The 17,099-nt window shown below is 45.0% G+C and overlaps 1 protein-coding gene across 1 annotated transcript in view; it reads right to left on the bottom strand.

Annotated features, from left to right (window-relative positions):
- Nucleotides 1–16,113, bottom strand: part of USP10 (ubiquitin specific peptidase 10) — a 63,607-nt gene extending 47,494 nt beyond the window's left edge. The window contains exon 1 of the mRNA XM_069552589.1: nucleotides 15,963–16,113. Coding sequence (XP_069408690.1) covers nucleotides 15,963–15,983 — 21 coding nt within the window. The 5' untranslated portion in view covers nucleotides 15,984–16,113. The remainder of the gene's footprint in view (nucleotides 1–15,962) is intronic.
- Between the last annotated feature and the right edge of the window lie 986 nt (nucleotides 16,114–17,099).

Below are 17,099 nucleotides of genomic sequence, written 5' to 3'. Positions count from 1 at the left end.
TTTTGGAACAAAAGAGGTGTGACTACATAGATTATTTTCCTCTGTTGGTCACTGCCAATGGTCTCTTCAAACACCCTGAAAAACAGAGAAGTGCGTTAAGAAACAGGACTCGTCTTAGCTGGTACTCACACCCCTCTCCTTCCAATTTTAAGGAGAAAGTATATACAATGTTCCCTTTCATGAATTGCTTTGGTTGTTAATGAAGACCGAAGTTAGAAGAGCTGGTGAAAATAGTGAAAGCTGCAAAACTACTATCTGCTGAAAATAAAAGAATGCAAGAACAGGTACTGAGAGCTTAAGGATCAGCCCAGCCTACTGAGGAAGTAGTCCACTGTTTACCTTCTCAATTTAACCTTCACCTAATGACCTGCTGAAAAACAGCCTCCAGAGATTCTAATCATGGAGGTATAGTTTACCTGACCAACCAAAACAATAGATTGAACTCCATTCTTGAATTACATATGTAAATTCTGTTATGATTAAAAGTATTTTATTAGAAAAATGAAACTCAAGACTTCAGAAAGTCTCTTGTATGGTAAACAAGTGGAGATCAGAAATCTGGAAACGAAATTTTACCCCAGTCAGCTCACAACACTGTTTTTCCTACAAAGGTGGAGGTCACCAAGCAGGGGAACAGGGTCAGCTGCACAGGACAAAGGCATCAGGCGGTGCTTCTCAGCCCTGACTAACACCTGAGGACCAACTGAGCATCCTCAGGCCACAATTCTGGGTTCCATGGTGGGAGGCAAGGCTTCACTTAGCATTTCAAATGCTTCCTATGAATCTGATGTGCAGTCAGGGTTCAGAATCACTGAACACAGGGGCACTACCAGGACCCAACGATTCAGGAATGGAAGAAGCTAAGCAGACAGCTGGGGTGGGGGCAGCATAACCACTCCCATACTCAGTTAGGGCTCTAAACCAGACAGAAGAAACTACACAGCGATCGGAGATGACTGTTCACTGCCTAAGAGCACCCATTGCTCGATGGACATCCAGAGAAGATGCTTTTTTCTTTCTCCAGAGCAGATGTTTGTAAAATGGGAACTCTTTTAGTGCTTTTAAGGGTTTATTGGTCATTAACAAGTCAAAGCCCAACGATGAGAAGAAAAACTGTAACACAACTAAACTAGAAATAATTTGAGAGGAACATTCCACTGCAATGCAACTTTTCAGAAATGTCTTTTCCACAGAGACACTGCTTTGTAATGGAACTCATTTCCCACTTGCTCTTTTGACTCAATGAAATCTTTTGCCTCCAACATTCTGGTTTTCCAAAAATAACCCAATTCAAACTAAATCATTTTACATCCTTAAGCTCATCAACCTATCAAGCACTTGATTAATAATGTGACCTCTCTCACACACACTTTTCATAATCTTTCCTGGAGGGGACTCTGTACCTTCTTCAGGAGTTGTTCTGGCTCTTAACCATTCTCTCTCCTCTGGGCTGACACCTGGATGTTCATTCTCCCACTAAGCATTCTTCCACCTATTCTCACAGCTTCAACTAGGCAGATGAATTCCGAACTCACACTTTCAACTTGGACTGCTCAGTTATACTCCAGTTCCATATTTCAAGCTGCCAACCCCTAGATTCATTCACTGTTATGTTCTGGCTTAACCTTAAAAGGTCCACTATTTCCTCAAAACCAGGTTTTGCACTTATGCCAATAGCAAACTTCACTGTTTTTCCAAACTCTTGGATGAGAAACTTGGAAGATTATCTTGAATTATATTTATATACCCCAGTTCCTGGGACAATCTCATCAAAACATCAAAATGCTCAAAAGATTTCATTTGGTAAAAACAGCAGCAACTGCATGAATTAAAATAAGCATCCCACTCTGCACGGTGGAGAGACACTATTTTTCTATTGCAGCACTGTGCAGGGCCGGGCCCTCCCTGAACCAGTGCAGAGTTGTTACCCAGATCCAATATTTTTTATGATGAAATCTGTGGCTTGACACATCTACCGATTGAAATGGATGTCTTAGTCTAGGTTCCTATTTTTGTCATATGGAACTGAATAAAATGCAGGATGTAATATTATTTCTGAATGGTGTTCCTTGATTATTCTAATGGAAAAAGTGGAATTTGAGGTTATGGTCATTGATGGTGGATGTATATTTGTGGTGTTTCTCCAAGGACAGTCAGTCAGGTCTGACCGCTTAGATTTAAGCCATATCTAAGCGTGTTTTGATTGGTCTTGAAATTTTCATGTTTCACCTTTTTCTAAAATAAAAACACAGCCTTTAAAAAATAAATAAATAAGCATCCCAATTAATTGATGCCCAGTCAGGGAGCATCAGGGATCTAGGACCCTGTTTAACCGGCACATCACTTCTGTGAGACAGTGATCCCCTAGCCTTTTTGGCGGTGGTAAGGAGGTGATGTAGGCAAATGAGGCCCACCACCTCAGAAATGCACAGGCACACATTCCGGCCCACGGTGCCAGGGCGTGCAGACGCGCCCACGCTCCCCACGTCCTACACCACCCTGCTACTCAGAGTGTGGGGCCCGGCCCCGCAGCAGAGACACGACCTGGGAGTCTCTGCCGTGCTCAGACCCCAGCCCAGACCTACAGAAGCCAAACATGCCATGAACAGGATCCCCCACTGACTTTTAACATAGGTCAGCCTGAGACACAGGGGATGCAGCACAGCATCCCAGGGTCCTCCTTACGGCAAGCTGAGCCTTGTATCCCGGACACTACCGCAGGGCTCCCAACTCCTCTCTCAGGCTGGGTGACCGTTTACCACCCAAGCTGGAGGCACCGGCCCACGTCAAATGCCCTCCCCCTTTCTCTCCATGTGCCCAAATCCCATTCATTCTCAGGGCCACTCATTACCCACCTCCTTCACTCCTGAATTCCCCTGCAGCACCTGCCATGTGTACCGCAGAGTTCAGCACACTGCACATCTCAGAACCTGCCCCAATGGTTTCCTATGCCTAGTCACCTGCTGAGTCGCCTGCTACCTACACAGGGTAAGAATACTTTAGGTGCCTTCCTGAGCAGCTACAAGCAGTAGCTAACAAAGCTAGCCCGGCTGGCTTCTCACACTGCAGAACTCAGTTCGAGTCTCCTCTTTGCAAACTACTTTCCTAACAAACCTGAGTTACTCTGGATTTTAACAGGTGATTAGCCTCATTCCCACAGTCAACCAGGGATTTCCTAAATGTATAGACTGTGTTATATCTTCCATTAATTATTCATCAATAAATATATTTTTGAGCACTTATTACATTCCAGGCTCAGGGAATGTAACAGTGGGAGAACTCCTTCCACTCACTAGTCTTCCACTCTAGTAAAGTTAGAGAGAAAATGAACCAAATAACTGCTAGGATATCAGATGAAGGGGATCAGAAGGTGTTAAGTGCTCTGAAGAGAAAGCAAGGCAAGAAGGTGGCGGAGGTGCAGGAGGCTGCGATTTTAAAAAGGGCAGAAAAGAAATTCAAAACTGAAGCTAACATTTCATTCTTTCACTATATTAGCTGAAGCTTAACTCATGGAGGCATTAGAGCTGGAAATCTCCAATTAGGTCAGAAAGTCTTTTTCCCTGAACATAAAAGAAGTAAATGGTGGAACGTCATCTGCTATTGTCAGACATAAAACAATTTAACTTCACTGACTCAGTGGACATGAATTCTAGCCAACTCCTGGAGACAGTGAAGGACAGGGGGAGCCCAGTGTGCTGCAGTCCATGGGGTTGGAAAAAAGTCGAACATGATTTAGTGAATGAACAACTTTAAGGTTACTTCTAAGTATGGTGTTTTAGAGCATACTCTCAGTTTCAATTATGATCCTGCCAACTGAAAAATAATATACAACAGAAAAGAGACAATAACTTGAAAATATTACCATTTGTACCCCATCAGTCCAGGGGTCACAAAAGAGTCAGACACAACTTAGCAAGTAAACAACAATGCCATCTATAAGGTCTGGTCCTAGAAAAAATGCAAAATCAAGCTTCCACTTTGAAAAACTAAAATAAATAAAGAGGGCAGGGAGGCAGGCCTGCCTGAGAAGACTCACCCACTCCAAGTGGCCCGGGGCCAGGGAGCAAGCGCGTGGACAGAGGGGGTAGCGTGCTGTAGCAGAGACAACTTATCTGCGCTCATTTTTGTTGGCACATAGCTGAGTTCAAAAAATAACCAGTGGACGAACGATGACACTGGCTGAGGTATCTAAGATGACAAAGGTAGGAAACACAAAACATAACTGAGGCAGTAAGCCAATGGAAAAGCTCTCTTTCCACACTCACCAATGACGTACTCAGGCTCTCCACCTGGGAAGGTAGACAGCTCTATGGCTTTGGAATTTGGAAATAACGGCATTTGCTCAGACTGGGTCAACAAAGGATCAATGCTTTGGACCACTGTAGGGAAAGCTACCATGAAGGTATTTATTGCATCAGTAACGGTCCTCTGATCTCAGCTAAACCTGTTGAGAAACAGGCCAAAGAATGAAACAAAACAGATTAGCTGATATACAGATGAGTCGCCTGGATTCAAGAAACTATACAACAGGAATAAGGAGAGTCACGAAACCCTTCAAGAAAGCCTAGAGGTCATCTGCATTCTTAATGCAAGACCTGCAATCCATCTGAAAACCTCAGGAGCAGCCCACCTCTTTTGCAGCAGCTCTCGTTACTGTAAGTCTAGGGAGGGCCAATCTGTACCTTGTGGTTCCTGCACCCTGTGGTTCTGACCTTCACTCCGAGGACTGGAAGTAGGTTCTGCCAGACAACATCTGTGTGCTGTGCCCTCCGCCAGGCAGGGCCATGCCTTCCTTCCACTGCTCGGGCACTCGGCTCATTCGGAGCCGGCAGCCTGCAGGCCTCTGGGAAGAGCTGACTGACTGGGAGGAAGGACAGGGCATCTCCAGCACCAAAGTCCACAGAGCCCTCCAGGCTCCCGTGCAGGACAGCTTGGGAGTCCTCCCCTTCTTCATAGGGAAGGGAGGAAGCTAACTCAGATCTATGCTTTCAACCAAAAAGAAATCAATGGCAAAGAAACAAAATGGCAACATATTTTACTTTCTGTCCATCTTGAAAAGAAACTCATTTGTTCAACATGTGTCAGGGGGTGAGAGGCCAAGTTTTTCCAAACTGAGCTGTGGCAACTCTGTGTCCAAGTCCAGTCATGGCTAGGATATTGCTACAGTGTCATTGTGAGTGAAGTTCAAGTTACAGCCAGAGAAGCTTCCAGCCAAAACTAAAGGGACTGCTCAAGATTTTTTTTTTCAAAGCAATCTCTTATCTCATTCTCATGGAATAGAACTCCAGTCACACATGAAAAAGAAAGTTTGCGCTCCTGGCACTTAACTCACACTGTGTAGTGTGGCATGGAAAAGCCAAGAATTCAGTAAGAACCAAGATGGAACCAAGAGTGTTATTTTAGCACCAATTTGTGAAAAACTGGAGACAAGAACTTCTAAGCTGACAAATCCATGACCAGCAACAACAACAACAAAAAAAAGGCTGCAAGAATTTCCAATGGCCAACTGGCTTAATGCTATGCCCCAATCCTCAAAGATGGCAGACAGTCACAGTTAAACGGAGCGGGGGCGAAGCCTGAGCTGCCCCCACACCAAGAGTCCTATCTCACCACATGGCACCCAGCAGTTTCTCACGGCTTTGGGGAATATAATACAATATAGAGCAAGAGTTGGATAAATGTTTGCGGAGAGGAATTTGTCAATCAGTTAGCTGCTGAACTTCAAACAAAACTGAACTCTCATGCTCAAGACCCAGGGTGGCAGGTCTTCAAAGTGGCAACGTGTCAGGCTCCTCAGTTGGTTCTGTTTCCACAAGTCACTCGATTCAGGGCTAAAATTACTAACATTACCTCTCAGAGGGCCACAAGCTGGTGTCTTTTGTTGTTGTTCATACCTAACCTAAACTGAAAATGTTTTTAGATGTCCAAAATATGACTCAGTTAATTCTATTCAAGGCAAAGGGCTCGGCAGCTTAAGGGGAAAGGCGGCAAACAAAAGCATGCAGAGGCTCTGACCGGTGTGTCAGGCTGAGGCCCTGGGGGCTGAGGGGACACAGCTGGGGGCCTAGTCAGGGGTCCCTAGTCAGGGGGTCTGGATGGCCACCAGGATGCCAGGTGGTTCAACTGAGAAGACCACGACCAAGAATCATGACTTAAGAAATACTACTATATAAAATGGGGCCTCCCTGATAGCTCAGCTGCTGAAGATCCTCCTGCAATGCAGGAGACCCTGGTTCGATTCCTGGGTCGGGAAGATCCACTGGAGAAGGGATAGGCTACCCACTCCAGCATTCTTGGGCTTCCCTTGTGGCTCAGCTGGTAAAGAATCGCCACCTGGAGTATTCCATGGACTGTATAGTCCATGGGGTCACAAAAAGTGACTAAGCAAAGCACAGCACAGCACATTATGTAAAATGAGCTCAAATGTCTAAAATTTAAAGGGAAGCATTTAAAAATATTAACAGAAGTCATCTCAGAGTCATGACATATGGGTGATATATTTTCTTTACAATCAAGGAATAAATGCTGGTTTCTAAAGTTGCCCCCCTCCCAAAAAAATTAAAGAGAATATGGGCAGAAAGTGAAGAGAAACTAAAGAGCCTCTTGATGAAGGTGAAAGAAAAGAGTGAAAAAGTTGGCTTAAAACTCAACATTCAAAAAACTAAGACCATGGCATCCAGTCCCATCACTCCATGGCAAACAGATGGAGAAACAATGGAAACAGTGAGAGACATTATTTTCTTGGATTCCAAAATCACTGCAGATGGTGACTGCAGCCATGAAATTAAAAGACGCCTGCTCCTTGGAAGAAAAGCTATGACCAACCTAGATAGCATATTGAAAAGCAGAGACATTAGTCAACAAAGGTCTGTCTAGTCAAAGCTTTGGTTTTTCCAGTGGTCATGTATAGATGGGAGAGTTGGACTATAAAGAAAGCTGAGGGCTGAAGAATTGATGCTTTTGAACTGTGGTGTCAGAGAAGACTTTTGAGAGTCCCTTGGACTGCAAGGAGATCCAACCAGTCCATTCTAAAGGAAATCAGTCCTAAAAATTCATTGGAAGGGCTGATGCTGAAGCTGAAACCCCAATACTTTGGCCACCTGATGCAAAGAACGGACTCACTGGAAAAGACTCTGATGCTGGGAAAGACTGAAGGCAGGAGGAGAAGGGGATGACAGAGGATGAGATGGCTGGATGGCATCACTGACTCGATGCACATGAGTTTGAGCAAGCTCTGGGAGTTGGTGATGGACAGGAAAGCCTGGGGTGCTGCAGTCCTTGGGGTCGCAGAGTCAGACACAACTGAGTGACTGAACTGAACTAACTGATGTCCCCATATGACTTCCCTAACGATTCTATCCAATTATCACTGAGGACACTCAAGGGCTATTTGCCTTGCACTAATCTGCCTCAGATATCCCCAAACAAATGTCCTACATTTTCCCTCCTCAAAGTTTTAGGGTTTAAGGTGCTGAGATGAGCAGAGCGAACATTCTGAGATCTAGAGGAGAGCCAGAAGACACCTTTGCCACCCTGGGGAGGACCCCAACCAGGCCTAGAACAACCACCTCCGTCAGCAACCCTCACAGAGCCCGTGCTTTCAGACAGACACGATCACCAAGGCTGGACTACCAAAGTCCTTCATCCTCCAATCCCCCAACACCGTCCCAGCATCCCACCCTAAACACCAGGTAGTCACCCACCAAGCACAGGTGCCCAAACAGACTCTGGTCTTCTGCATGTGCTCCCCCCAAAACCCCATCCCTGAGCTTCTCTGCTCAAATGTCGCCTTTCTAGGAGAGTCAGCTTCCCCTGACATGCCCCTTTTCAATCCACATGGCGCTGCCACTTCCCCCACCTCCACTGCATCCTCCCCAAGCTCAAGCTCGTGGCCACCATGAGCCTGCAGGATGGTTCTGCAGGGCAGGCAGCATGAGTGCGTCACCCTCTTCCACGCTCTCCCCGGAGTAAGACTGGCGGCCTCCCCGCCGCCTTGGCACCCAGTTCTGAGTTCTCAGGGGCTCCGCAGGCCCTGCAGTCACAGAGCCATCTCAGGCTGGGTATCAGCCAAGGCCCTGCTTCTGGGAGCCGGTTCCCTGCCTCCCCTGCCCTTCCTTCAGACGCGTCTTCAGTGTGGAATGGCCCTCTGCATTCCTGCGACCATCTGAGTAGTGTGTGTGTCTCTCTCTGACAGTAAGCTCTCTAGTAAGAGGGAGAATGCCCATCTCTGCTTATCACTCCGTCCTCAGTGCCTGGTACACAGCAGCCACTCAATGACTACTTGCTGAATGAATGAATGAAAGTTTCTGACTATATTGTTCACACTTCTGTTACAGGAATTATCACCCTAAAAAGGGGATCACCAATTGGCCTGTCTCCCTCTCCTCCTACGCTGTCAACTCCCAAAGCACAGATTTCTTTTCAACTCTATCCTGCTAACGCCTGGCCACCAAAATTCTTTGAGCAATCACAAAAAATATAAAGTTCTTTATATGCAGTTCTGAATAAAAGTGCCCGATATACTTCAAATTAATTCCAAAGCCACAGAATACTACTCTTGGAAGACCTGACTTTGCATTTTATTGGAAGTGGTGGAATATGATTTCTGGGGAGAGGAAGCAGACATGAGCAGTGGGACAGTTCTTCATGATTTGCTTTTCTTTTCTTACCGCTGCAGTATTTCAATAAATACAAAGGGGGGAGTCCAAACACGAATCAGCTTATTGACAGATATTTATGAAAGTCTTTCTCAATCTTTTTCAAATATTTCACAGTCTAACTTGCTTTTTAATCAAATCAATATGTACTTTTAAGTTTTAACATAAAATTACTTCATGTTTTAATTTACTACTATTTTCTTGATGTTACTAAGCAAAATGTATCTCCTACTATGCCTCCAAATAACTAATGAATTAAAGATGCTCATGTTTTAGAGAATTTCCTGGTGGTCCAGTGGTTAGGACTCCACAGGTCACTGCATGGGGCACAGGTTTACTCACTGATCAGGGAAAAAAGATTGCAGCGTGGCCAAAAAGAAAGAAAGAAACAAACAAAGGGGTAAGTGAGGAAAGTCTGATTTTTGGATAAGACAGGAGAAAGTCCAGGTTCATTACCCAATTCCTCACTAGTCACCAAGGTTGATAACCTACTAACCTCTCAAACTAAGCAAAGGTTTGTCCTCTCAGGGGTCTTCTTTAATGCAGAGTTGACCAACAGATAAGAATTTGAATCTGAATCAGACCTTTTTTTTTTTACAATATAGAAACTGGACACCATGACTGCTATAATTAAGAGGTTGAATGTCTTCAAAATACCATTTCTTAAAAAAAAAAAAATTGTTCAGGCATTTTAATAGTCACAAATTTCTACAGCACTTCCACAGTTCTCAGTATAGTAGGTCACAGAGAACCACTTTAACCTCCAGAACATCTGCTCATACCCTGGCAAAATCCAATAAAAATAAGAAAAAGTCTATTCTACCTGAATACACAGCTTCAATAATTTTAGAAGCAAGAGGTGCTCCAAAAAGTCCAGCTCACTGACTATCTGGTAGTGTGCATGCGAAAGTCACTCAGTGCCGTTCAGGGTCCGACTTTTTGCGACCCCATGGGCTACCCATATCCAGTCCATGGACTTCTCCAGGCCAGAATCCTGGAGTGGGCAGCTGTTCCTTCTCAACCTAGGGATCAAACCCAGGTCTCCCGCAGTGCAGGTGGATTCTTTACCAGCTGAGCCACAAGGGAAGCCCAACCATCTGGTTAGAAGACTGCATTATGAGACAAGGGAACAAAATCAGTGTCTGAATAGGAAAGGCACACAAGACAGACCAATGGGACCAAGATCAGGGAGGCGGGGAGTGACTTTTTACTTTAAACATGTCTGTTTCAGAAATTCAAGTCTTAAAAAAAAAAAAAAAAAAAAAGAAATTCAAGTCTTTACTTTGTATTTAAAAATAAAATCAATGAACAAGTTTTACCAAAATGCACTCTACACAGAATCTAGCAATTAATAATTAGTAACAGACTGGGTGTTGCTGTTTAGTTGCTAAGTTGTACCCAACTCTTTGCGACCCCGTGGACTGTAGGTTGCCAGGCTCTTCTGTCCACAGGGTTTTCCAAGCAAGAATACTAGAGTGGGCTGCCATTTCCTTTTCCAGCCCTAAATAATTACTTAAACATGTAAACCTTTATTTCATTCATTCGGTCATTCCATAAACCTTCTCTGAGAACTATCATGAGGAAATTGCACTGTGAAACAGCAGAGGCTAGAACTCTAAACGGCAGAGGCTAGAAGTCCAAAATCTGCTCTTAAGTCCCCGATAGTGCCTTTCACGGCCACATGACTTCAATCACAACCTCCAGAGTCTCGCTTTACCCATCTGTAAAATGGTGATAACAGGAATACATTACAGGGTTGCTTAAGGATCATGCCAGCCACAGCACTTCACAAACCATGCAGCTTATAAACTACACAACCGCTCTACATGCTGATCGCTGTAATGTTTCATTTCATAATAAATATGCTCCTCCTTGTCCAATCAGCAGATCGACCCAAAAGGCCTACTCTCCAGGTCTCAAATAAACACACACATCTTGGTAACCATCCAAGGAGAATTACCACTTAAATACTAAGAGACATAAGTTTTCTACAACATCAGGCAGGAATCTCCAAAAACTCAAGAATTAAACGTCATTTTCAAATTCTCTTTTATATCCTCCCAAGTGCTATTAAAAGTAAAAAGACTGATATTTTCAGAAAAAAATAGAGAGTACATACTTTAATGATGAAATTCTCTCAAGAGGCATTGCTTCACTCCTCTGGAGTTATAAACTGTCTAAAATAGGAGACGCACATAAGAGGAAAACTAGAAATGCTCTTGATGGTTACCAGAATACCAAATAAATTCACAAGTTGACTGGCCCTAACTAAATTTAAATGAGTATAATAAAGTTTAAAATGCATCACTTATATCCAGAGAAAAGGATACTATCTTTATATGAGAATAATTAAACAATGCAGACTAACTCATTAGCCCAGAAGCCAAATCAAAATTCCCCACACATAGCCATGTATTAAATGTTCTTGGGCGGTTCTGGTTGTAGTTCACAAGGTCCATGGCTTGCAGCAATTTATACAGAGATCTAGCTTTAGTCAACATATTTTAAAACAAATTATACATTTTACTTTTACTCACAATAATGATAAACATCTATTTTTCTGAACAGTGAGGAAAGTAAATTGAGAAAATGGTCCAAAAAACCATCCCCACTACTTCCAGTGCATCCGATGGCTCTCGTGGAACTACAGCTCCAGGAGAGGGGCGAGGATGTGGCGGTGAGGGGGCTATTCATGGGACTCCTCCCCTCCCTCCCTGGCCAGCTCGTCCACAATAACAGGTCTGTAACATGAGCCCTATATTTTGTTCAGCCTTAAATGCAAGGTTTTTTCCCCTACATTCAGTGTCTTACAGCAGAGCATGCTTGAGATCTCTAATATTATTCAAGTTACATTTAATTTTTTTTCCACAGTAGCTCCAATGACAATATAAGTTTGCAGCTATCACGCTGAATCTTTTGAAATTTTAAAGACTACTTTGCTAGAAAAGAGCACTGATACGCCAACTGTGTGCATGTAATACACACAGGTAAAAAGCAGCATTTCTCCATAAAACAAGTACAAGTGGGGAAACAAAACTGTACCACCGTAAGAAAAGAGAGAGAGAGAAAGGCAGGCAGCTAGGTATAAAACTTGGATACCAAAGGCACAAGAGTGGGGCACCAGTTTTTCTACTAGGAGGTATTTTTATTTTCAAGGCACTACATGTGAGACTCTTAAATCAGAGAGTGTAGGCTTATGAGACGTTGAGATGGTCCTTGAGCTGATAACCAGAAAAATAAAGTGAGAACTGACCTGAAGAATGACAACCAGAAAAAGCTGCAGATGAAGCCCAGGAGGGAGAGGCCTGAAAGGGGAGAGCAGAGGAGCAGCCCTGGGCTAGCACATGGTCCGGGCACCTCGTCATCTCAGCTCTCAAGGCAGCCAGAGAGGGCATGCCCAGGAAGACTGGCTGTGTCCTCCCCACCCCAAACCACACTTCCACCTCACCAAGCCTACTCCCGGGAGAGGGCAACCCGAGCACAGGGTCCTTCCAGACAGGGAGCAACATGGAGCTATTGGTTTCTCAGGTCCTCCGCTGAAAATGGGGTCATGACTGAGGAGCTTTCAAACAGTCAGAAAGTGGCCCACTCATGAAAAGTCCACGCTCTGAAGACTCCACCTTGAGGTTTACGACAGATTCTACAATGTCTGATCCTTGAAACAAATAGTACTATAAACCTCCCCGAAGGGCTATCTTTATTTTGCCTACACTCAGTTCTTCTCCCCGCCTGCACTGACAGAAAAGATCACAGAAAGACCTATTGGGAGATCACGTCAAAAACAGGAAAACTGCAGTCCACGCACATGCAAGTCTTTGGAATTGAACATCTACACTGCTGAAGTAGCACTAAAGTGACAAATGACAGTAATCCAACGGCCCAAGGCCAGGAAATGCCACTGCAAACAGATTTATCTGTTTTGTGCCACAGCAATTCTTGCCTGTGTGGCAGTAAAGAGAACTGTGACAGCGTAATTACAAATTCAAAAGCAAGCGCTTCCCACTGGTTTTCATACTTAGTGTATTGTCAGGAAGAAGTGTCCTCAGCAACCACCTTCAATGTGCCACTTGAAAAGCCAGATCTCTTAACAGCAAGTGCTTGCATGTCTGAAATTTGTAAAAGCACAAACAAACAAATCTTGATGTAACTACTTCAGGTTGAAATGATACAACTTTTCTCAATTACTTGAATATTATAGTCTGAGCACAGCAGAAAGTAAATGTGCCACTAGGCCTGACATTAAATAATCATTAAGCTTCGGAATTTTTTTTCTTCCTTAAGTTTTCCTATGTGACCCACTATTCAAGTCGTGTTAGTTCTACATTCAAAAAAATCTGAAATAAACATCCTAACTTTTGCTCTGGAGAGGAATTTAGAGTGAGGTGGGTCCACTTATTACTTGCCATCACTTCATCACTTGGTCCCCACAAGATGGGCTCCAGAGTGTGAGGGGAGGCCCTAGATGGGGCTCTCACCTCTGTTGCTGGTCTGCAGGAACCACGGAGGAGATGATCAACTCAAACTTTAAACAGCGTATCTAGTGTGAGGACCTGTTTCAAGATTTTGCTGTCACTCTACAAATGAACACTGGTATCTCCAAATATCCTACACTTCAAATAATTTTATTTACTTCAGCTGCTCACTATGAAACACCAATAAAAATGCATCTCTTTGGAGAACTACTAACACAGCTGTCAGTTACAAAGATATTCAATGCTTCAGTAACACTCTACCATATGCTCTAAGTTGGATCCAAGAAATCCCACAGTGTAAAACGACGGGCCACTTTATTTTATCCTAGGTAAGGAAAAGATTGAGGTGAGCCCGCTGCAGGGGACCAGGACAGGAGCAGCCACACGATATTCAAATAGGGTGTAAGAAGCGTTACTGTGGAGATTTCACTAACAACAACTGCAATGATCACAAACGCTTCTTCTGGTTTAAGACAGCATTGGTCAGTTCAAATTAATTATCCCAAAGCATTTCATCAGTTCCCTCCTGACAACAATATTAATTAGAGATGTACTTTCACCTCAATTGTCAAAGTTCATTATGTGGGTTTGTTAAAATGTGTTGAAAGCTATCCACATTAGAAATGTTTCCAAGTTTTTCAGTTTCACGTCAATCCAGGGGAAAGGGTTCAATCAATACTATGGAAATAAGATATAATCTATAAATGTTTTAAACTGTAACCTTAAGAATCCAATTTTAAAATAGGACCCTTAAAAAAACCTAAGAAAAAAACAAAATAAAATAGAGCCCCTACTGCTAATCTGTGGTTGTTAACCCCCACAGTAAACACGTACTATGCATCATCGTGCTTTAGCACAGGGTGATCGATCGATCAATATTTTTTTAATTAATGAATGGCAATGACCAAGGCAGTACCCTTAGGACAGGAGGTAACTGAATAAAACTAAATTATTAAAATGCTTGGCCTGACTTAAGCAGGATCCAACCATTAAATCCTGTCACATACATGATTTCATTACCTGTTTTCATTACTACTCTTCTAAAAAGAAAATTATTTGAAGTATGAGAAATCATACCATTTCCTTTCCTACCTTCTCTATGCTAGAACTTAAAAGCATTTCAATCATACTTTAAAAGAATAAACCCAAAGTGTTGCTAACATTTATGTTCAGCTAACTGTTGCCACCTTAATTTTCAAAAGATGTACAACATGCAGGCAGTTATGCTGTATAAAACAAACACTAGGACAAGGAAAGCAAACGAAATTACAATCACGTTTACATATTATCACTGCTCATTAACAGTTCAATTTTGCCCTGCGACTGGTGCTTACGATAATGAAGTGAATTATGCCTAAACATGCTTCTTTCATTTCAAAATCGCTACGACTATGACCCATTCCTTCACAATGAACCTTGTACCTATTTTGTAGCTAATCATCTTAAAATTTAAGTTGAGAAAAAGGCAAATACTAAATCTCTTAAGGAAAGAAATCTTTGAATTACACACTTGTAAAACTTATTCAACCACTAAGCCCTTTTTTTTGTGCATATAACTTTACTGAGTTACTTTCAAAAGCAGACGTACTAGTGAACAAAAAGTTAAAGGCGGAAAGTTGTAGAGCAAACTGAAGCGCCAAAAATTTAACAAAATTGCAGCTTCCTGTAAGATGTCATTTTTTTAAATTATCGCGTCTTAAATTCCGCAACACGCGTTAATTACAAGTTATTAAAACCTACTCCATTCCCAAAAGGGCAACAAAAACCAACTGCTTACAGTGAGGGTTATGATTTACCGGTCGCCAGTTTTCCAATAGCTACTTTGTTCCATTTCCCTATATTTGATACAAAGTTAATACTACAGCACACAGAGTTGATACAAAAAAGTGCCACAACTTCTAGGGATTGGAAGTCGACAAATCAGTGGTCTACACAGCAAGCCCGACAAATAAGACCACATGCTGATTTTCAAACAGAGCAACTGTATTTGGGAGAGTGGGGAGGACTGAGTTCAACTCTAAACTATCTCCCTAAAAGCGTGCCCGTTCCTCTTTCTTTCCACTGCGGGATTATCTTAAGTGTCCCCTAAGCCTGAGAGACCGCTCTGACAGTGTGCGTTAGTATAGTGTCAGACCGGCTGAGACGGATTCAAGCAAAGGATGTCACTCAAAGGCAGGTATTAATAAAAGTACGGTCCTGGCGAGTTATTCCGAGTCCCCTTTGCAACAGTAACCTTAAGCTACTCCTCAGTCACTCGAATCTAAAAGCCGGAAAACCAGCAATCTCACTCACCCCCACCCCACCCCACCCCGCCCCCCAAACGGGGTCAATCAAACTGCGAAAGCAACCTTTAGTGCCACGGGGAAAACGGTGCACCCCCAAATCTTGGTTCGCTGCGGGCAGAGAGGCAACCGGAGGGCGTGGAAGGCTCTGCCGCTCCCAGGCCTCCCGAAGCCCCTCGGCCGCCTCCCGGGACAGCCAGGGCCCCATCCTTACCGCCGGCTGGCCCCGCGGTCCAGCCCTGAGGTTAACCCCTTCGCGCCCCCCGCCCCATACCCTCTCCAGGCCGGCCCGGGCGCCCCCTCTCTGCCGCCCCCACGAGGCGGGGCCCGGCGGGCTCGGGCGCGGGCCGGGCCGGGCTGGGCTGAGGGCGGCCGAGGCGCGGAGGCAGCGGGAGGCTCGGGGCCTAGTCCCGGGCAGCGTGTCCCGGCGCCCTCCCCCACTCCCACACGCTCGCTCAGGGCCGGGGTGCGCCCGCCCGCCCGTCCACCCCGGCGCCCGCCCGCCCGGGGCCCGGGATCTCTTCCTGCCGAGGGCGCCGGCTGGCGGCTACCTGCGGGCTGCGGAGGGCCATGGTGGCCCGTTTCAATGAGCCTCGGCGCTCGTCCGGCTCCTCACGCTGCTTCCCCCGCCGCCGCCATCTTCTCGCCCGCACATACACACTCGCATCGGCCGCCGCGCCTGCGCACTGGCAGCGCTCCGCGGGGCGTGGGGAGGCCGGGCGCGCCGGGCGTGCGCTGCGCATGCGCGGCCGACAGGTGGGCGTGCGCGGCGGGAGCCGGCCAGGGGTGGACCCTGAGTCCGCGCCCCTAGGCGGATACGGCCCCGCCCGCTGCAGACCCGAGCTCCCGGGCCCCGAGGGAAAGCGCGGGGGACTGAGGTGATAACGCCGGAGCGCCTGGTCGGCCCGAGCTTCTCACCACCCTGGAGGCCACCTGGGCGGTGCTTGGCGGGACTCGGGAAGTCCGGGCCGGGAGCTGCGGCCTGAGGTCGGCCCGCTCCGCCGAACCCTTGGGCCGGGGTCTCCGAAGTGCGAACTGAAGATCTCAGAGCAGTCGCGTTTATGGAGGTCGCATCCACCCATTCATATTTGTTCACTTTTCATTCATTCCACAAACACACTGAGCGCCTGCACTGTGCCACGCCTTTAACTAGGCATCGGAGAATATTTTTAAAAAATAAAAACGCACCCGTAAAGCGTTTAGGATTGGGGCCTGGCAAATGGTAAGCATCCAGTGTTACCTATCACACACCTACTTGCATGTGTGCAGACAGACCAGTTTTCGGGTCATTAGTTCCAGGAACAGTGAGCCCCACCTGACCATGCAGGGTACCACCTGCTTCGGCCCCTCCAGCTGAGTCTTTGGGTTCGTCACCCGTGAATGAGGTTAATTAAATTTCTTAACTCACAAGGTTTATGTGAAGAGCAAATTAAATGAGTGTGAACACACTGGCAAAAAAAAAAAAAAAAAAAAAAACCTTTAAAAAGCTAGGGAAACAATACTGTATCCAATCTGTGATTAAAACCACATGAAAAAAATCTACCTATATATAAAGACAGGGAGGGATATGAAAACCCATTGATGACTTACAGTGTTTTTAACACTGGTTTTTAACAGCATGTTTTGTTTGTTTGTTTGTTTGTTTTAATGGTGGCACCACTTGATTTCAATACAAGGAGATACATGTG

Source organism: Ovis canadensis, chromosome 14 (assembly GCF_042477335.2).
Source record: "Ovis canadensis isolate MfBH-ARS-UI-01 breed Bighorn chromosome 14, ARS-UI_OviCan_v2, whole genome shotgun sequence".
Classification (NCBI taxonomy): Eukaryota; Metazoa; Chordata; class Mammalia; order Artiodactyla; family Bovidae; genus Ovis; species Ovis canadensis.
Note: the sequence above shows the minus strand (reverse complement) of the source record. Positions and strands in the feature narration are given on the sequence as shown.